We start from the raw sequence: 21,332 nt of genomic DNA on the forward strand, positions 1-21,332 counted from the left end.
ATTTACACTAAAATCGGTCTCATTTATCAAAGTTAATGTCACCAGTGTGGCCTATTCAATGATATAGGTCTCATTGGTGGTCGCACCATAGACCACTTTTGCCCATTGTCCTTTCATCGAATTCGCTTGGTAAACACCAAAAATGCATTCCGGGAAAAACATTTTTGGGCTATAGCTCGGGTCAGGGTACATCAAGGGAGGAGTGTGACACACCGTTGGAAAGGTCTTGACCTCAGCTATAACATACTAAAATTTGAAGGAAATGCATAGTCTAGTTTTCGAAATATTCAAGGTCGAATTTGGGGTGGAAAGTTTTGCTTTTTCATATGGATCTATTTGAAGCCAGATCCTTTACTCAGTTCACAGAGCCAATCGGGAAAAGTTATTTAGACAGAAATCTAGTATATTTATCCCTCCACAGGGATCAATAACATCCAAAAGGGGAACAGTTCCCATTTTTAAATTATTTAGCGTAACGGTCACAAATGTAGAGAAATTTCCATAAGTATTTGTATTCAAAAGTGAACTTTGGCTTCAATTCTATAGATCATGTGCCAGGTGGGCGCAGGGGACTACTATTCTAAGTGGTCTCAGATCTGTCAAGATCCTTACAATTGGGTGTGATTGGGAGGAATCACACCCAAAAAACAAAAAAAAACTGCTAGAATTTAGAAGTAATAGGAAAAGGTAAGACTAACCTGTATGGAGTCTGGTGTGTTGCTGAACATGGGATAGTTGCTTGAATCTGCGATCGCAGTATGAGCACTTGTAGGGTTTCTCGCCAGTGTGAACACGAATGTGCTGGACGAGCTGATGATTGCTTGAGAAACTCTTTAGACACTGCTGACACTGATGTGGCTTCACTTCTGTTCCCATGCCAGATCCACTGAGCCCACTGACGCCCACACCTCGCTGGAGATCCCGGGCATGCTGCATCTGCATGGCGCTCTTGTGCATGAAGATCTACAATGCACCAGAGGGGAGCAATAGGTTAATTTGTTTCCTTCTTAAAATTCATTTCTTTTTTTTTTTTTTTTTTTGAATCTCCCTCAGAAAAAGATGATCCTGCTCTTTAAATTACATTCCATATGCCTTTCCCTCCATCCTTGTTTTTCTCTTCCAAAAAAAAAAAGAAAGAAATAGATAAAGACAATTTATAGGGCATAAGGTATGCTAGAAATTCTTGCAGAATTCTAGCAGTATTAAGTGGGATTGAATCCCAGTGCATAATGGGATTGATATAGGTTATTTTTTTCGTCCATTTGACCTAATTTATTTCTCAATTGGTGTACAAATGATCCGAGAATAAATATTTAAACAAAAAAAAAAAAAAGAGATAATCTGTAGCCCCATTTGTTCGTTAAATAAAAAAAGTATCACTAACCTACGCCAATAAAGAGTTCAATGGCATTTCTTTCTTGCCGAATAAAATGCGATGAGTCTCACTTATCTCTCTCTTTTTTTTCTGCTGTATCTTATTTTTGCTGCAGAGGTATATCTTTTGCAAATAAATACAACAAAAAAAAAAACGCAAAAGAAGATAAAAATAAGACGGGAAAAGATCTTGAAAAAAAAAAACATTCCAACTCTATCTTCTTTCCTTTCCTCTTTTTTTTACATTTTTTCTTTAATTTTTCTTTTTTTTTTGTATTTCGTTTATTTTATTTAGTCTTCTTGCTGTGCGCGCCTTTTTTTATCGCGCGCGCCAAACCACTAAATCCCAGCAACTAAGTTCGTTGATCGCTTGCATATATACAGCATTTCTTTTTATACTCCCATTCTCCACATTGCATTCTTTTTCCATCTCTCTCCATCTCTCTCTTTGTCTCACTTTGCATCTCCTTTCAATTTTTTTCTTTTTTTTTTCTTTTCTTCATTTTTAGTTTTCTTTTAGAGCCGCACAAGAAACACTCTTTTGAGATATCCCAACCCAACAACTTTGGACTTTTCTTCTGGTCTCTTTTCTGGGAAGACGAAGGAATTCGGCCAATTTGAGGTAGATCATTACAAATACAATTGGGAAAATTGGAAAAATTCCCCTCAAAAAGTACTTCAAAAGTTGTTGGGAAAGTCATGGAAAAAATCACAAAAAAAAAAGTGAAAATTTTCCATTTCCGAATGGTTTTCGAGAAAACTGAGAAAATCCCAATAGTTCCACATTAAGACAAGAGCGGAAAAGCCAAGAAAATGTCAGGAAAATTTAATCGAAGTATTCTCTAAATGATATCTGCAAAGATTACATTTAAACCACTTTTAGTCGGTCAACACTAAGTCGGTTTTTCAGTTCTTAGCTAGTTTTGGAAAGTCCAGAAAATTCCCTAAAATCCCCCTTAAGATACAATTAGAATTTCCTTGTGGAAAAACCCTCGAAATAGCCATCAAACTTCCCTTAAAAATGATCCAGTTAGCACATCTGCAAAGTTTCTAGATAAATCTGCATTACTCAGCCAAAAGTCAACTAATTTTCCTGCATTTTCCAGATTTGGAAAGCTGGGAAAATTCCTCTTAATCCTCTCTAAGACAAGAAAATGTTTACCTTAGCGGAAAAGGCGAGGAAATTCCAGGAAAATTTACTTGAATTACTCTCTAAGTGATATCTGCAAAGATTTCATTTAAACAACTTTTTATCGGTCAAGACTAAAAGTTGAATTTTCAATTTTTAGCTAGTTTCGGAAATTCCGGAAAACTCCGCAATATCCTACTTAAGACACAATGGGCATTTTCTTGTGGGAAAACCCTCGGAAAATCCATCAAACTTCCCTCGAACATCCCTCAAAATGGTCCACATAGGAAACCTGCAAAGGTTCTAGATAAACCTGCATTTCTAATCCAAAAGTTTACTAATTTTCCTGCATTTTGCAGATTTGGAAAGCTGGGAAAATTTCCCAAAGAATACTTCAAGATAAAAACATTCTCAGCTGGTCGGAAAAGCCCTAGAAAGGCCCTGGAAAACCCATAGAAAACACATCAAACTTCCCCTGAAATACGATGCAGAAATTGCACTCTAACTTTCATTTCTAAGCTTTAAATTAAGTTGATTTTTCCAGGTATTGACTTTTGTGGAAATCTGAGAAAATATCCCAAATATCCCCACGGGAAAAACCGCCACGGAAAAGTCACCAAACTTCCCTCAAAAAATGATCCAGTTAGCAAATCTGCAAGGGTTATAATTAAACCTTCATTTCTCAGCCAAAAGTTTACCAATTTTCCTGCATTTTGCGGATTTGGAAAGCTGGGAAAATTCCACTAGAAACCCTTTAAGCCACGAATATGTTTACCTTACCGGAAAAAGAGAGGAAATTCCGGAAAAATTCACATAAATCACTCTCCAAATGATATCTGCAATGATTACATTTAAACCACTTTTTATCTGTCAAGACTTAGTCGATTTTCAGTTTTAAGACAGTTTTGAAAACTGGAGAAAATTCCCTAAGAACCCCCTTAAGACATAATGGGCATTTTCTTGTGGGAAAACCTTCGGAAAAGCCACAAAACTTCCCTCAAAAATGGTCCAGTTAGCAAATCTGCAAATGTTCTATTTAAACCTCCATTTCTCAGCCAAAAGTATACCAATTTTCCTGAATTTTGAAGATTTGGAAAGCTGAGAAAATTCCCCAAAGATGATTTCAGACAAAATACATTCCTGGCTGGTCGGAAAAGCCCTGGAAAAGCCATAGAAAGCCCTTCAAACCTCCCTTAAAGTGCAATGCGAAAATTGCACTTATATTTTCATTCCTGAGATCTAAATTAAGTTGATTTTTCCAGTTCTTAATTTTCTGGAAATCTGAGAAAATATCCGAAAATTATCCAGGTGAAAAATCTGCCCGGAAAAGCCATCAAGCTTCCCTCAAAATACTCTAAATCTAAATAATGGAATAAATATTGCCCTTAAGCCCCGAATTCCTCAGTCGAAATCTAATGAATTTTCCAGAATCTTTCTGAAATGCTGAAAAATTTCCAAAGAAATTTCACTTATTTCCACAGGCAATATTTTTCTGTGGAAAAACCCTCGGAAAAACCATCAAAATTCATCTAAATCGCCAACTATACGACACTGAATTTTAATTTAATTTCTACAGGAAAACTCAATTGATTTTCCAGATGGTAACATACTTGGAAAATTAAAAAAAAAAATTCCAAATTCTTCGTAAGAGTCAAGGGAAATTTTTTTGTTGGGAAAACCCTCGGAAAAGCCACCAAACTTCCCTCAAAAAATGATCCAGTTAGCAAATCTGCAAGGGTTATAATTACACCTTCATTTCTCAGCCACAATTTTACTAATTTTCCTGCATTTTGCAGATTTGGAAAGCAGGGAAAATTCCTCTAAATCCCCCTTAAGACAAGAACATGTTTCCTTAGCGAAAAAGGCAAGGAAATTCAGGGAAAATTCACTTGAATTACTCTCTAAGTGATATCTGCAAAGATTACATTTAAACTACTTTTTATCGGTCAAAACTAAGTCGATTTTTCAGATTTTAGGCAGTTTTGGTAAGTCCAGAAAATTTTCCAAAATCCACTTTAAGACACAATGGGCATTTTCTTATGGGAAAACCCTTGGAAAAGCCACCAAACTTCCCTTCCATTTACCTTTTCCGAGACACTATTAGAGGATCAAAATCTACTACTGTTTAGGCTCAATCTAAGTCATTCTTTTCTAGAAAAAAAAAGAATGATCATTTTCAATCGGCCAAAAGTTTGTTGACAAATTTGAAAGAAAGTTGCTCAAAATGGTTAAATACGTGCAGTTAACGTCCTGTTACTGGGTTACCTTATGAAGTTGTAAAATTTAGTCATTATGAAGCTAGGGATCGTACGAATCCTAGGTACTTCTCCTTGAAGTCAATTTTTAAATGATTTCGGTAGGGCTCTAAGTATCCTATTTACTAGGAAAATCATTGGTGTTTCCTCCCTCAAAAAATTTATAGTGAAGCTTTTTGAGGGGAAAAGCGAGAAAATCCTGAAACCTGCTTAAGGCAGGACTCTTCTATTAAATATTTGACAGACGACATCAAATATGTCCAGTACAGTTGATCCCTTTTTTTTTTAAATTAAAAAAAAACTAAAAAAAAAACTTCCTTAAAGCAAGGGGAGAGCATGAAGCATTGGAAAAAAAGTGAACTAAAAATTGAATAGGGAGGGTCTTCTATTCAATGAACCCTACCAACATAAACCAAGTACTCTCAAGTCTTAACCCTCTAAAATAAAAATAGTTTCATTTGCATTTTTTTTTCCTGGTATAAAAGGGGACTTCGCAATAGTGCAAATTCATTTTTTTTTTGGTGGGAAAAAAAAGAACGTCTGAATCGCCAATTGGGAAACATTTCTTATCATCATCAACTCAGGTGAGAAAAGGTAAGACAGAAAAAAAAGTGAGTCAAAGTCATCGAACCGAAACAAATGTTCTCTGCAGGAGGGGAACTTTTTTTTAGCCATCCATGACGCTCCGCCCTTGACCGTTTTTTCGTTTTTTTTTCCTTTACTTCAATTGAAAATTTACCACCTTGGCATTTGGTAAGAAAATGAAAAATTACCCAGGAATTACCTGTTCCGGAAAGAACAATTGGAAATTTTGGGAAATTTATTGATATAAATAATCCAGAACAGTGAAAAGATTTTCCAATTTGACAGACAAATTTCGGTTTGAAAAGCTGGGAAAATTCCTCAAAGGATATTCTGAGACAAAAATGTTCTTGGATGGTCGGAAAAGTCCTGGAAAACCCATCAAACTTCTCTAAAAATGCCCTACAAACGTTGCACTTAAACCTTCATTTCTAACCCAAAACTCAGTCAAATATCCAATTTTTAGCCAGTTTTGGAAAGCTCAGAAAATTCCTTAAAATCACCCATAAGACACAATGGGCATTTTCTTACGGGAAAACCCTCGGAAAAGCCACCAAACTTTCCTGAAAAATGGTCAAGATTGAAAATATGCAAAGATTCTACATAAACATCAATTTCTAAGCCAAAAGTTTACTAATTTTCCTAAACATTGCATATCTGGAAAGCTGGGAAAATTCCTCAAAGGCTACTTTGAGAAAAAAAAAGTTCTGAACTTGTCGGAAAAGCCCTGAAAAAGCCCTGGAAAACCCATCAAAGTTCCCTTGAAATACCCTTAAAAAAAAAGGGTTCACTTAAGCCTTCGTCTTGATCAATCAACAAAATTTAACTAATTTTTTCAGATTTCCCCAGATTCGGAAAAGTCGGAAAATTTACAAAGTTTCCATATTGTTGGAAAACCCTCGAAAAAGCCATCAAACTGCCCTCAAAATGATCCATATAGCAAATCTGCAAAGGTTCTACATAAACCTCCATTTCTCAGTCAAAAGTTTACCAATTTCCCCGAACATTGCAGATTTGGAAAGCTAGGAAAATTCCTCAAAGGATACTTATAGAGGAAAACCATTCCCCGCTGGTTGGAATAGCCCTTGAAAAGCCCTGAAAAACCCATCAAATTTTTCACAAAATTCTATGCAAACGTTGCACTTAAACCTTAATTTCTGAGCCAAGGTTCAATCGATTCCTTAATTCTTAGCCAGTTTTGGAAAGTCCAGAAAATCCCTAAAATCTCCTTTAAAACACAATGGGCATTTTCTTGTGGGAAAACCCTCGGAAAAGCCATCAAAATTCATCTACATAGCCAACAATACGATACTGCATTTTAATTTTATTTTTAAGGGAAAACTCAATTGATTTTCCAGCTAATAACATACTTGGAAAATTGAAAAAATTTCCCAAGTTCTCCGTAAGAGTCAAGGAAAATTATTTTTTGTTAAGAAAACCCTCGGAAAAGCCACCAAACTTTCCTCAAAAATGGTCAAGATTGAAAATATGCAAAGATTCTATTTAAACCTCCATTTCTCAGCCAAAAGTTTACTAATTTTCCTAAACATTGCATATCTGGAAAGCTGGGAAAATTCCTCAAAGGCTACTTTGAGAAAAAAATGTTCTGAACTTGTCGGAAAAGCCCTGAAAAAGCCCTGGAAAACCCATCAAAGTTCCCTTGAAATACCCTAAGCAAAAAGGGTTCACTTAAGCCTTCGTCTTGATCAATCAACAAAATTTAACTAATTTTTCAGATTTCCCCAGATTCGGAAAAGTCGGAAAATTTACAAAGTTTCCATATTGTTGGAAAACCCATAGAAAAAGCCATCAAACTGCCCTCAAAATGATCCATATAGCAAATCTGCAAAGGTTCTACATAAACCTCCATTTCTCAGTCAAAAGTTTACCAATTTCCCCGAACATTGCAGATTTGGAAAGCTGGGAAAATTCCTCAAAGGATACTTATAGAGGAAAACCATTCCCCGCTGGTTGGAATAGCCCTTGAAAAGCCCTGAAAAACCCATCAAATTTTTCACAAAATTCTATGCAAACGTTGCACTTAAACCTTAATTTCTGAGCCAAGGTTCAATCGATTCCTTAATTCTTAGCCAGTTTTGGAAAGTCCAGAAAAATCCCTAAAATCTCCTTTAAGACACAATGGGCATTTTCTTGTGGGAAAACCCTCGGAAAAACCTTCAAAATTCATCTGCATCGCGAACTATACGATACTACATTTTAACTTCATTTCAACAGGAAAACTCAATTGATTTTCCAGCTAATAACATACTTGGAAAATTGAAAAAATTTCCCAAGTTCTCCGTAAGAGTCAAGGAAAATTTTTTTTGTTGGGAAAACCCTCGGAAAAGCCACCAAACTTCCCTCAAAGTGGTCAAGACTGCAATTCTGCAAAGCTTCTACATAAACCTCCATTTCTCAACCAATTTTCCTGCATTTTCCAGATTTGGAAAGCTGGGAAAATTCCTCTAAATCCTCTCTAAGACAAGAACAAATTTACCTTAGCGAAAAAGCCGAGGAAATGTCGGGAAAATTCACTTGAATTACTTTCGAAATGATATCTGCAAAGATTTCATTTAAACCACTATTTATCGGTCAAGACTAAGTTAATTTTTCAATTTTTTGCCTTCATTTCTCAGCCAAAAGTCAACTAATTTTCCTGCATTTTCCAGATTTGGAAAGCTGGCAAAATTCCTCAAAATATACTCTAATACAAAAATGTTCTCAACTGGTCGGAAAAGCTTTGAAACGACTCGGGAAACCCCATTAAACTTCCTTCAAAATTCCCTACAAACGTTGCACTTAAACCTTCATTTCTAATCCAAAACTAAGTCGATTTTCAGTTTTCAGCCAGTTTTGAAAAGCCAAGAAAATTCCCTAAAATCCCCCTTAAGACACAATGGGCATTTTCTTGCGGGAAAGCCCTCGGAAAAGCCACCAAACTTCTCTCAACATGCTCCATGGCACCTCTCTGCAGCATTCTCTCTCAAAATCCAATTTTAATACAATCCCAATGACTTTTCCCAATTAAAAAATCTTCAAGAAAATCCATAAAAATTTTCTTCACAGCCCTTTCATCCCGCTAAGAGATTTTCTCAGTGTCAAAGTTCAGGTAAATATCACTTTTCCTCTAAAAAAAAAACTTCGTTTGCAAGATTTCTAGTTTAAAAATTCACCAAAAATCCAATCTGAATCCGATTTTGATGATTACCAGAAAATAAGAAAGCTCATGAGATTTCCCAAAAGTTTCCCAAAGGTGGAAAATGGTGTTTTCTTGGTGGAAATTGCCCTAAGAACTGACTCAATTTGACCCATTCAAGAAGCCTTTCAGTGGAAGGGTTTCACTTTTTTTCTTACAAAAAAAAAATTCCCATTAATTCAATTTTCATTGGATTTTCTTGGGCATTGGTGTTTTTGGAAAATTGGGAAAATTTACCACAAATCCTCTGAAAAGGTCAAAGTGGGTTTTCGTGGAGAAAATGCAGAAAAATCAGCAAAATGAGGAAAAGAGTGTCAGGGTTTTTGGTAAAATTGCTGTAGCAGAGTTATTTCAAGACCAATTTTGATGATTTTTGGTTGATTGGAAAAAATGAGAAAATTCTCTAGGAGTAGCTAGAGACAAGAGGTAGGTTTTGCGCATTTTTAGTGCCGTGGGAAAGGCTTTGAAATTTAGAAAAAACAAAGAATCCAAAAATGCTGCCAAAGTAAAGCCATTTCCTAACCGTTTTTAAGGATTCTGGCTACCCTCAGAGAGACTAGGGTATTTTTTCAATAAAATTATACATATTTGAGGACACAAGGAGAGCTTTCCTTTCGGGAAATGAATGGGAAAACCAGGGAAAAGAGTGTAAGGGTTTCGCAAGGATTTCCATAGCAGAGAGTCAGTTTTAGACCGATTTTAATGATCTCAATTGCACTGAAATAGTGGGAAAATACTCTTGGAGATCCTAGGGACATTTAGTAGGCTTTCCTTGGTGGAAATACCTCAAAAATGCCTCGGAGAGGCCTCAGAAAAACCTTTGAATTTTCCAGGGAAAGAGTGTAGAGTTTCTACAAAAATAGCTGTAGCGGAGCCATTTTTAAACCGATTTTGATGATCTGAATTGCACTGAAATAGTGGGAAAAATATCAAGGGGATCCTAGGGACATTGGGTAGGCCTTCCTTGGTGGAAATGCCTGGGAAATGCTTAAAAAAAAACTTCGGAAAATCTTTTGAATTTTACAAAGAAAAGTGTTCGCAAAAATTTCCATATCAGAGAGTCAGTTTCAGACCGATTTTGATAACTGTATGTGCTTCAAAAAGGTGAGGAAAAATTCCCTAAAACAGGAAAATCCTATCATGAATTGGGCTTTTCAGTTGGAAATCCTCAAGAAAAAATTCTTAAGAAATTGTTAACCGATTTTGATGATTTGGCCATTTGAAAAAAAATAAGTAGCTAAGACTATTTTGCCAAGGGGTTTATCAAGATCAAAAATTTATGTTCACATTCCATTTATTCCATGTGATCCCAATGTTATTCTAATGATACCAAATGTGCGATTCTCTAAATAATTCAATTCGGTATTCCGTGATTGTAAATTAGTCCATTCCGTGATTCTGTTTATTCCCGATATCTTCGAATTTCAGATATTGGTTAATACGATCAATTTCGTTTGTTTTTGGAGAAAATTAAATTTTTCTTTCTGTCACAATTCCAGGGGCATGACATTTCCTATGTTTCCCATATGTTTCTAGCGAGCCGAAAAAACTTTTGAGTTTATTAGCTGTTTTCTGTAATTGTACAATGAATTATCAAAAAATACTAATACAAAATAAAAGCCAATTTAATAACGAAGAGGCAACCGAAAACCCTAAATTGGCAACTTACGTGGTTTTGGAGATATCTCGTGAAATGTGTACGAAAACAGGGAAAAAATTACACTAAAACCGGTCGCATTTTTCAGAGTTAATGTCATCCCCTTGCACAATTCTTTGCTTCAATTAGTAATAACTCCAATTTTTGAAGTTTATCGCGGTAAAATCCAGTGGCGGATATAGGAGGATAGCAAAGAGGAAATGTTGACGGGGCTCCTACCCCAAAGGTACCCCTCCTCTGAACCGTTATTTTAAGTATTTTGAATTTGTACGCTTAATATTATTCCCTCGGCTATCTTTAGTATTGCCTGTTCAAAAATTAGAATTTCTGTTCAATTCTAAAATTAAACATTATAAAATAAAAACATGAAATTATAAAACTTAAAGTAAATTCAAAACACTAAGATTTATTTCACCAAAAGGTAATTTTCACACAAAGACGCTTCTACCGTTTTGAAATGTTTAGTTATTAGATTTTCCAAGTTTACCAAAAAAAAAACTCAAAAATCATTGAATTTGAATCGAATTTAAATTAAATTCTTGATTTTAAACACGTAAAAAATAATTTTTCTTTATCAGAATTTCCACTTTATTTTTTTTAATTGATTTCGTTTTTGAAAATAATTCGATATTATTGAAAAAGCAACGTGAATTTTGAACAGAAAACTTGCCGAAATCTTCCTTAAGAAAGCTTATAAAACAGAAGTTGCTTTTAATTTCTTTTCATTCAAACAAAATAATTAATATTCATTTTTGGAAATCAATTAAATTTCATTATGTGCTATCTGAATCACTCAAAATCATCAAAATCGGATTACAATAAGAATTATTCTTATAGGGTAAGTGCTCATAATTTTGGACAGTTTCTTATTTTGGACACTTTGAGGATAACATTAGACAATAAAAATAAATTGATTAAAATGATGGATTTTTATTCCAATATTTGATGAATAATGAATTCTATCTAAATATTTGTTCTTTTTGGAAGATTTTGACACTAAATACGTTAAAATTTGAATATGATTTGAGTTGAAATTGCTTTGTTGAAAATTCAGTGTGAGCAATTGCAGAAGAGAAATATGACAGAACTTCGTGGCTTACTTCAGTCTTATTTAGTTTTGGTGAAGTACTAACAAAGTTTGTTCGCTGTTTTTGAGTGATATTATTGAATATTCATTGAATATTGTGTTGATTCACGTTAGTGGTGATTTGTACATTTGATCTGAAGTGAGATTTGCCTTGTGAATTATATTTTTCGTGTGAAAAATGGGAAATTTTTTAAGACATTCACCAGTGTGGTGATGATTCTTATTTTGGACAGGTGTTTTTCTCACGAAATTTCGTGAAGTTTTAGCTTTTGTGATGACTAGGTTGGGCAAATGCCTGGAGAAACAAAGGAGCATCATCTCTACGAAAGAGATGTAGTGAGAAAATCTTTGAAAGGCTCCCGGAAAGGTCAGGGAATGAGCGAATCTGCACGTACTTGGAGTATCGAAGTCAACTCACTTTAATGAATGATATGGAAAGTTTCTGGGCTTCTGTGACATTCTACGTTTCCTTTCCATGAACAGGAAGAGGACTTGGTAAGATTGGTTCATCAAATGAAGAACAATGGGCATCCTATTGAGGCGGATTAGCTGTCCAAATTTACAGCCAAGTTGGCCAAATTAATAACCAAGTTGTCCAAAATAAGAGTCAAATTCATCTCTACTTATCAATTCATTTTTAAACGTATTAAAACTAATTTTAGTAAAAATGAGATGATAAATAGCTTGCCAAGTTTCTAAACAATCCTTCTGAAAAGAGAGTAACAAGAAATGTCAATTAGTATTGAAAATATCGCACTTCAAACTTGGAACTTCGATGCTTATAAGCAGACTGTCCAAAATTATAAGCACTTCCCCTAAATATCTAATATTCGTTACAGGAAGTTCTGCAATCATTTAATTTTTTTTTAGAATCGACACAGTCGATAGTGTCGAAAATAAGTTATTATGTCACTCCAGATTGTAAGTGGATTCCTTTTCCCTTTTGTTGATTTTTAACCCATTTATTACCATTGTATTATACATCATACGCAAATTGAGTGATTTTAGATGATTTATTCCAAGGCAATTGATATTCGAGTTTCTGTCGGGAATGAATTTTTAGTTACTTTAGTCCTTCAATTACTTGGAAAAAAAAATAGCCCGACAGAGATAGGAATACATTTTGTTGTTCTTTTCTCGTTTCACGTGAAGTCATGCAAATTTTTTTCTCAAAATGGCGAACGGAAAATGCGACATCCCGTCGAATTTGTTAAAATTGACCTTCATCCTCTTTCCTGATTTGAATTCTGGTTGCCAATATGTTTTCTTGGATAGTTACGCTATCTAAATCAATAGACTTTGTAATGAATTAATGAACAGAATTTAAATTCAGTGACCGTTAAGATGCGTGTTTGAGGGCGCCCAAAAAACAATTTTTTCTTAATGTAGTCTTGTAGGATTCCTTAAGTAAGACACTATGGAACCAAAAATCTTTTTATTTGCATATAACGCTCTTAGTTCCATCACTGAGATTACTATAAGTAAAGTGGCGCACGCTTAAGGATCTTAAGAGCTTCTATTAGAATTTCAAAAGAAAATTCTCACTTTAAGTCCTTTAAAAGTGCACTAAGAGACTTGTTTAATACTTGGTTCTATAAGGCAGCTATTTTGCTTCTTGGGCGGTTTCCTGCGTCCCCATAATGGATAAAAATTATTTCTTTTCAAAAAAAAAATCATTTATTAACCTGTAGGAAACTAATCCCAAAATGTGAACATTCTATTTCAAGTATTTGTGGTACATTGACTGAATGGGTTAATTAAGCTCAAGTTATAATAATTGGGCTTAGTTTTTCAAATTTTCGAGAAAATTCATGTTCTTTGCGTTTGAAAAACGATTTCTGTTGGGAATCATTCTCCAATTTGAAAAATTGATTCCAATTTTAAAGAAAAAATCATAGAAATCTGTAATGTATTTACTTTGGCTTATCGTTATTTGTTGCGGAGTTTTAGGAAAGAATGATTCTGTGATACCATTTGATTCCAGTGATTCTTGAAGGAATATCATTTCAGATTCCATTAGAATCTTATGAGTGATTCCTTGTATTCTATGGATTCTAACGGAATAATGTGTCAGTAGGGTAAAGTGGTACAAGTTGAACAATGGTACAATTTGGACAGGGCTTTTTTTGTCTTGATAAATTCAGTACTTCATTTTTATATTGTATATTTTTAATTCTTTAGTTTTATAATTTGATTCCTTGTGCTTAAAAACAAATTTTGTACTGTACTTATCAAGAAAAAAAAGCCATATCCAACTTTGTACCGGCGAATTGTCCAAATTGTAACACTAATTCCAAATTATATCACTTTACCCTATTCCAAATTTGAGAAACCCCTTGTATTTTGATGCTCGAAATGATTCGAAACCGAATTCGAAAAAAACAAAAAAAAACACAGAAAAAAAGAGGGACAGGAAAAGAAAAACATCTTAACCGATTTTGATGATTTGGCCATTTGAAAAAATAAAGCCGCTAAGACTTAAACTTGAATTGGTTCGAAGGAACACTAAGAAGACACCGCAAAAACGTTTTTAATTATTTGTCCATTGAGAAAATTCAATCTTTTACCTTCTTGTTGATTATTTTTTAATCCATTTTTCTTTAGTTTAAACAGAATTTATCAAAAGAAAAAAAACCGACAGTTGATAAGGTATTTCTTTAGGGAAAATACGAAGAAAAAAAAAAAACAAAATAGAGAAAAGCCTGTCACTTGGTCACAAAAAACACGAGGCAGATCATCTCCATGAGCTGCAGAATTCGACACTGACCACAGTCAATTGATGCTGAGTTGGGATGCCATTTCTCGAAGAAGGAGAAACCAGAGAGAGAGATCCAGGAGTGTGCCAATTTCTCGCGAAATGCCCAAGACGTTACAGAAGACGTCGGACGATGCGATAGTTCAAAAAAGATAGATAAAATAAATTGCAAAAAATTTTAAATAAATAGAAAGAAACCATTTACAAAAAAATTCACAAGATACCGCTACCGGATTTAGGAAATTTTTGTGGCAAAAAAAATATAAAAAAAAATAAGAAAAGAAAAAAAAGAAAAAATAGGAAAAGTATAAGGAAAAAAAGTATATAACCCTTTTTTCGTTGCTTAAAGGGAGATGAGCGGGAAAAAATTTTCGCGCAAAAAAGATTCGCGCCCGAGAAGAAGGCGGATTATTCCGGGAGGTACAGGGAAAAAGAGAGAGAGAGAGAGAGAGAGAAAAAAAGTCTCTCTCGATGGAAAGAATATAAGAAATGACGATGAAGGAGAAGAAGAAGATGAAAAAAAAAGAAGGCAAGATAGGAAAAAAATACATCTTACTGAGAGATTCTCCGCGAGAATTCACGACAATTGCGCGCACGAGGCTCTTTTGACTCTTTTCGGGGTGAGCGAGAGAGAGAAAGAGAGAGAGAGAGAGAAAGAGGCGTAGAAAAAAAAATTTTCGCAAGAGTTGGAGGTGCCCCTTTTTTTCTTCTTAGCTCTCGCGCTTCTCAATTTTCCCTCTCACTCACTCCTCGCGCCATTTCACGTCATTTGAATCAGCATTTGTCGTATGAATGGCACACAGTCAGATAGTCCGGCTACAGCCATTCTCAGCCCCATTAAAAAAAAGTCCTTAGTAAGTCCTTAACTAAGGACTTACCGGACTTACAGTAGGTGCCAAAAGTTTGTTGCCTCAAGTATTTTCGGGAAATCAGGTGGAAAAAATGATAGAAAAAATTACTTTTACCAAGGGGGAGATACAGTAGAGTCTCGCTATAGTCCATATTTGGTTTCAAATTTGACACTTGGGTCGTACTATAGTCCATGTAATTTTTTAAAATTATCAACGATTTTTAGTATTGAAATTGCTCGACGGCTTCCACTTTCTTTGCGATTTTGGTACTTGTCTTTGCTCTCTTCATTGTGGATCACAATTATCACAACTACTCAATAAAGTTTGCCAAAAATATTAAAATAATTATGAATTTCGCATACTAAAAAACATAGCCTAGCTTAAAATCAGTGTTTTGAAATCAACGGTCGATAAATTGTGGACTATAGAGCGATGGCCTATAGCGAGACTCTACTGTATTACTCGAAAAATCCATAGGTGTCATAGGTGATTTTCTGCACTTCCTGCACTTCTAAGCACTTCCAATCACTTCTAGCGTTTGAATTTAAAAGTAACGTCTAAAATCTAATTTTAATTTTGTCACAACAATTGGATTATTATTTTTCGGTGTTTTTGAATATCGTACAGTCGAGTTCCTCAAATTTGAACTCCTCAAATTTGAACGACGCGACGGTTGCATTCAAAATGTAAAATATGAGGTTATGTAAAAGAAATTTTGCATGGACTCTGAATTAGAACTATTTTTCTCTGGCGTTTCCTTAATATTATCGTATTGTGAAGAATTTCGGTCCGATGGGGTGTAGCAAGAAGTGACGGAAACACTAGAAAGTCAAGAAAGGTCTAGTGTTTCCGTCACTTCTTGCTATTATCGTATTGTTGCGAACCTGCTTTGAGGAATGCCCTGTCTAGGGGATGCTGCACGGCGCTCTTTAGGGGTTGAGTGCCGTGCATTATTGAGTTTTACAATTACCCCTATAATTCATGTGAGCAACTCATATTCGCAGCGAAGTAAGTCGAGTATATGTGCTTTTATAGTTAAGTTTGAGTTGAGTTTTGAGCTTGGTTATCATCCGCGATCACCCTATCACTCTAGAGCGCGAATCCCTCCTCTGTGCGCTTTTTGGCTGCACGAGATTCCGAATTACATTATGTCAGTGAGAAGTAAATACAGTAGAGTCTCGCTATAAGCCATCGCTCTATAGTCCACAATTTATCGACTGTTGATTTCAAAACACTGATTTTAAGTTAGGTTATGTTTTTTAGTATGCGAAATTCATAATTATTTTAATATTTTTGGCAAACTTTATTAAGTAGTTGTGATAATTGTGATCCACAATGAAGAGAGCAAGGACAAGTACCACAATCGCAAAGAAAGTGGAAGCCGTCGAGCAATTTCAATACTAAAAGTCGTTGATAATTTTAAAAAATTACATGGACTATAGTGCGACCCAAGTGTCAAATTTGAAACCAAATATGGACTATAGCGAGACTCTACTGTAAAGTATTTGTGAGGTTAAACTCTCTGGCCTTTGTTTTTCCTCCCTGCCGTCGTGGTCTCCGGTCAAATCCGCAACAGTATTATATTAACTCCCGCAACAAATTCCACCTGTTTAACAACAAAATTCATTTGATAAAATTCTCTAAAGTTATTTTTATTATTCAATTCAATTTATTGATAAAGAATAGGACAATCTGTCCTCTATACAATTAGCTTAGCTTCATAAAATTTAAGAAGTTTTAAATTTCAGAAAAAAAAGAAGAAGAAAAAAAAGGCTCAGCGCGCGGCACCAACAAATCTAAGGATAAACTCCCTCTTCCGCTCGCGAGGTAAATTATTTCAAAGAACGATTCCCTCAACAAATAGGGAGTCGCGGAGAATTCGACAACCTGAACTGCACTGAGAGAAATCCGAGAAAGTTAAAATAACATTCCGGAAATGTTAATTTTACCCTGCAGTATTGATCCGAAATCGGTGTAAATAATACCCTTTTTAGGTGTATTAGGGGTTAAAGTTATCCTTTTTTCATGTTAATTTTACCCATTTTACCCTTAAAAAGGTGTAAAATTAACATTAAAAAATGTTGATATATTTTACACCTAAAAAGTGTTAATGTTATGAGGAAAAAATGTTAATCGCACCCTCTTTTTTTCTCAGTGTAGAACGCAAAGAACATGAATTTTCTCGAAAATTTGAAAAAAACTAAGCCGAATTATTATAACTTGAGCTTAATTAACCCATTCAGTCAATGTACCACAAATACTTGAAATAGAATGTTCACATTTTGGGATTAGTTTCCTACAGGTTAATAAATGATTTTTTTTTTGAAAAGAAATAATTTTTATCCATTATGGGGACGCAGGAAACCGCCCTCAAACACGCATCTTAACGGTCACTGAATTTAAATTCTGTTCATTAATTCATTACAAAGTCTATTGATTTAGATAGCGTAACTATCCAAGAAAACATATTGGCAACCAGAATTCAAATCAGGAAAGAGGATGAAGGTCAATTTTAACAAATTCGACGGGATGTCGCATTTTCCGTTCGCCATTTTGAGCAAAAAATTTGCATGACTTCACGTGAAACGAGAAAAAAACAACAAAATGTATTCCTATCTCTGTCGGACTATTTTTTTTCCAAGTAATTGAAGGACTAAAGTAACTAAAAATTCATTCCCGACAGAAACTCGAATATCAATTGCCTTGGAATAAATCATCTAAAATCACTCAATTTGCGTATGATGTATAATACAATGGTAATAAATGGGTTAAAAATCAATAAAAAGAAAAAGAGATCCACTTACAATCTGGAGTGACATAATAACTTATTTTCGACACTATCGACTGTGTCGATTCTAAAAAAAAATTAAATGATATCAGAACTTCCTGTAACTAATATTAGATTATTTATCAACAGCCAGATTCTTTTAAGAATGTCTCAACACTGAGAAAAAAAAGAGGCTACAATTAACTTTTTTTCGTCATAACTTTAACACTTTTCGGGTGTAAAAATATATCAAAATTTTTTTTATGTTAATTTTACACCTTTTCAAGGGTAAAATTAACATGGAAAGGGGTAACTTTAACCCTTAATACACCAAAAAAGTATAATATTTACACCGATTTCAGATCAAAACTGCACAGGGTAAAATAAGCATTTCCGGAATATTATTTTAACTTTTTCGGATTTCCCTCAGTGAAGAGACTTACACATAATTATCTCGTAATTGATTTCCAACATGGTTTCTTTTCGCCGCGTGAGACATCAGAAATTGCTTCGCTTTTTTTTGTTACGTTTTGCTCTATACCTTTTGTTAATAAAAGGATTTCTGGAGAAAAGAACTTTTGTGATTATTATTTAGAAATTATTCAAATTATTTAGAAAATATTCATCAGTGCATCAATTTCGGAAAATAAGTAGATAATAATTGTACTCATCTGCAAGGAAAATATTTCAGAAATAGGACTAAAAATTTCAGTATTTTTTTGTTTTATAAATTTCTTGTAAAATTTATAAATTGTTCGAATTCTAAGAAACTTCCCAAGAAGCAAAATAGCTGCCTTATAGAACCAAGTATTAGACAAGTCTTTTAGTACACTTTTAAAAGACTTAAAGTGAAAATTTTCTGTGGAAACTCCTATAGCAGCTCTTAAGATCCTTATGAGTGCGCCACTTTACTTATAGTAATCTCAGTAATGGAAGCAAGAGCGTTATAAGTAAATTAATAGAATTTTGGTTCTATAGTGCCTTACTTAGGGAATTCCACAAGACTATTTTAAGAAAAAATTGCTGCTTGGGTTACGACATTGAAGAAGGTCTATGGAGGTTGTCTGTGGAAAATATTTTAAGCCGCTATCTCTTTTATCTTGTAAGATATTCACATTTGAACAGACTAGGTTTTTCTACATCGTCATTGCTTTTCTACGCCTTCATTGCTTTTTTTACATATGGAAAAAAAAACATTCAAAAATTGCGGCACCAAATCAATTTTTGCATCAATTTGATGTTGTTTTTCCGTTCTTTGAGACAATATTCTTTAAAACGAAAATGATATTTTAGTAAAATTGGCCAAATTTAAATACCTTGAACAAAAAACCAAAAGCAATTGCCAGGTTGATTGCTCTTTTCTTGACAGTTCCATATCACATAGTCCGTTAACATTTTCTTGATGCCAGGAAAAATCAAAACAAAGGAATTTTCACTCAGAAAACTCTTGTGAAAACTTTTGAAAAGTATTTAAAATGAGTCTAGGCATTAGTTAAATTAAAGTTTAGTATAAAATACATGTGAATAATGTGAACTACATTGTCTTGAACAACTGAAAATATTTCCCGCCTTCGACATTTTACTTACACTAGATGGCACTGTTCTCAGTGAGTGATCTAATCGGAAGCAATGAAGGTATCATATTCACTTCTCCATTGTTTCTTTGAAAATCGATTGAAAGAGCAAAAGCCCAGTCTGTTCGATGCTAATAAGTTACATACAGTTTAAGAATTATTAAACGAAATTTACATTATTTATGTATAAATACCCAAGAAGCAAAACAGCTGCCTTATAGAACCAAGTATTAGACAAGTCTTTTAGTACACTTTTAAAAGACTTAAAGCGAAAATTTTCTGTGGAAATTCCTATAGCAGCTCTTAAGATCCTTATGAGTGCGCCACTTTACTTATAGTAATCTCAGTGATGGAAGCAAGAGCGTTATAAGTAAATTAATAAATTTTTGGTTCTATAGTGCCTTACTTAGGGAATTCTACAAGACTATTTTAAGAAAAAATTGCTGCTTGGGTATCGTTCGAGTTTGCCAAAGTCCAAATTTGGAATGAAAGAATCGCAAATCTATAAGCCGATCTGGGCTTATCACTGGTTTTATTAATACTTTTATATTTTTTTCTGCTTTACCTTACATTATCCGTTATATCTCAGGTTCTAGTGAACAGAACTTAATAAGTATACGTCCGTTGGAAAGGTCATTAGTTGTGCTTCAATTTTGATAATTACAAAAAACTTTGTAAAATCACTCCTTCAGGGTGTAAAATTGGAGTTTATCTAAAAATTTCCCAAAAAAAAAATTATCTTTCAATGAGGTTGTAAAAAATTGTATAAAATATACTAAAGAAAATATTAAAAATTCATTGACACCAGATGATAGGTACTACTTAGGGCTACAATTTTGTTTATGTGAGACATTGCGCTCCGATCACTCTAAATGTCTCATTTGTTGGATTTTGTCATTTTCCAAAAATATGAAATACCTATTTTATATCAACATGAGACATTTAGACTGATCGGAGCGCAATATCTTAGATGAACAAAATTGTTGTCCTATATGTTGCCTATCGCCTGGTGTCAATGGATTTTTAATATTTTGTTTGGTTTATTTTGTACAATTTTTTACAACATTATTGAAAGATAATTATTTATTTTTTTTGGAAATTTTTAGATAAACTCCAATTTTACACCCTGAAGGAGTGATTTTACAAAGTTTTTTGTAATTATCAAAATTGAAGCACAACTAATGACCTTTCCAACGGACGTACACTTATTAAGTTCTGTTCACTAGAACCTGAGATATAAAGGTTAATGTAAAGGAAATCAGAAAAAAATATAAAACTAGGGGAAACTGGGGCACCACCAAACACGGGGTACCACCAAACACTAATTTTTATAACTAAACTACTTGGACTATCTCGACCATTCCTTCAGTGGACAAGCATCCCTATAGTTCCTATAAATTCCTATCGGTCTTATCCTCTGATATCCAATATCCGATTAAAAAATCGCAGTGTTTGGTGGTACCCCGTGTTTGGTGGTGCCCCAGTTTCCCCTATTTAATAAAAACAATTTTTTTGACGTGATCGAGCAAAATTAAGACCATATTCTTAGTCAAGGGACTCAACTCTATCAAACGTACCGAGTGAGGCCTCTGAAACAGAAAAAAAGTTATCAATTTGTTGCATAGTGTCCTTTTTCCCACATATGTTCAGCATTTGTTTTTTTTTTTTGAAAAATTTTCTCATCTTACCAAAGAATCCAAAAAAAAACTCATCAATATCGGGTTAATTTCCCATCAATTTCCCATGGCAATCTTCTCTAAATTTTCATCACTTGGGAAAATATTCAATGATCCTTGAGATTATTTATATGAACTTTTCCTATTTTTCAAATCATTTTCCTCTCTTCTGGCTCAAGAAAGTCCTTTTACACTGATAAATTGTCCTGAGAGTGTGATAAATCAATCCGCTACCCCTCCCCCTCAACTCCCTGGCAAGGAAAATTTCTTTTTCTCTATAGCACACATATTTTCCTATCCAACATTTTTCCACCAATCCCCATCGAAGTGCCCCAACGCCTGGCAAAAGAAAAACTCAAGAGAAAATACGAAGAAGAAGAAGAAAAAAAACTCCCCAGCAAATTTTCCTCGCACTTTTTCCTAACCAAT

General features: G+C 34.2%; 1 protein-coding gene across 28 annotated transcripts in view; it reads right to left on the reverse strand.

Annotated features, from left to right (window-relative positions):
* The window catches only part of LOC129808794 (zinc finger protein 384), a 183,694-nt gene that overhangs the window by 82,581 nt on the left and 79,781 nt on the right, over positions 1-21,332 (reverse strand). For all 28 annotated transcript variants that reach the window (XM_055858652.1, XM_055858661.1, XM_055858658.1 and 25 more), the window contains one exon: positions 699-963. In XM_055858652.1, the coding sequence (XP_055714627.1) occupies positions 699-963 (265 nt within the window). The remainder of the gene's footprint in view (positions 1-698; positions 964-21,332) is intronic.

Source organism: Phlebotomus papatasi, chromosome 5 (genome assembly GCF_024763615.1).
Source record: "Phlebotomus papatasi isolate M1 chromosome 5, Ppap_2.1, whole genome shotgun sequence".
Lineage (NCBI taxonomy): Eukaryota > Metazoa > Arthropoda > Insecta > Diptera > Psychodidae > Phlebotomus > Phlebotomus papatasi.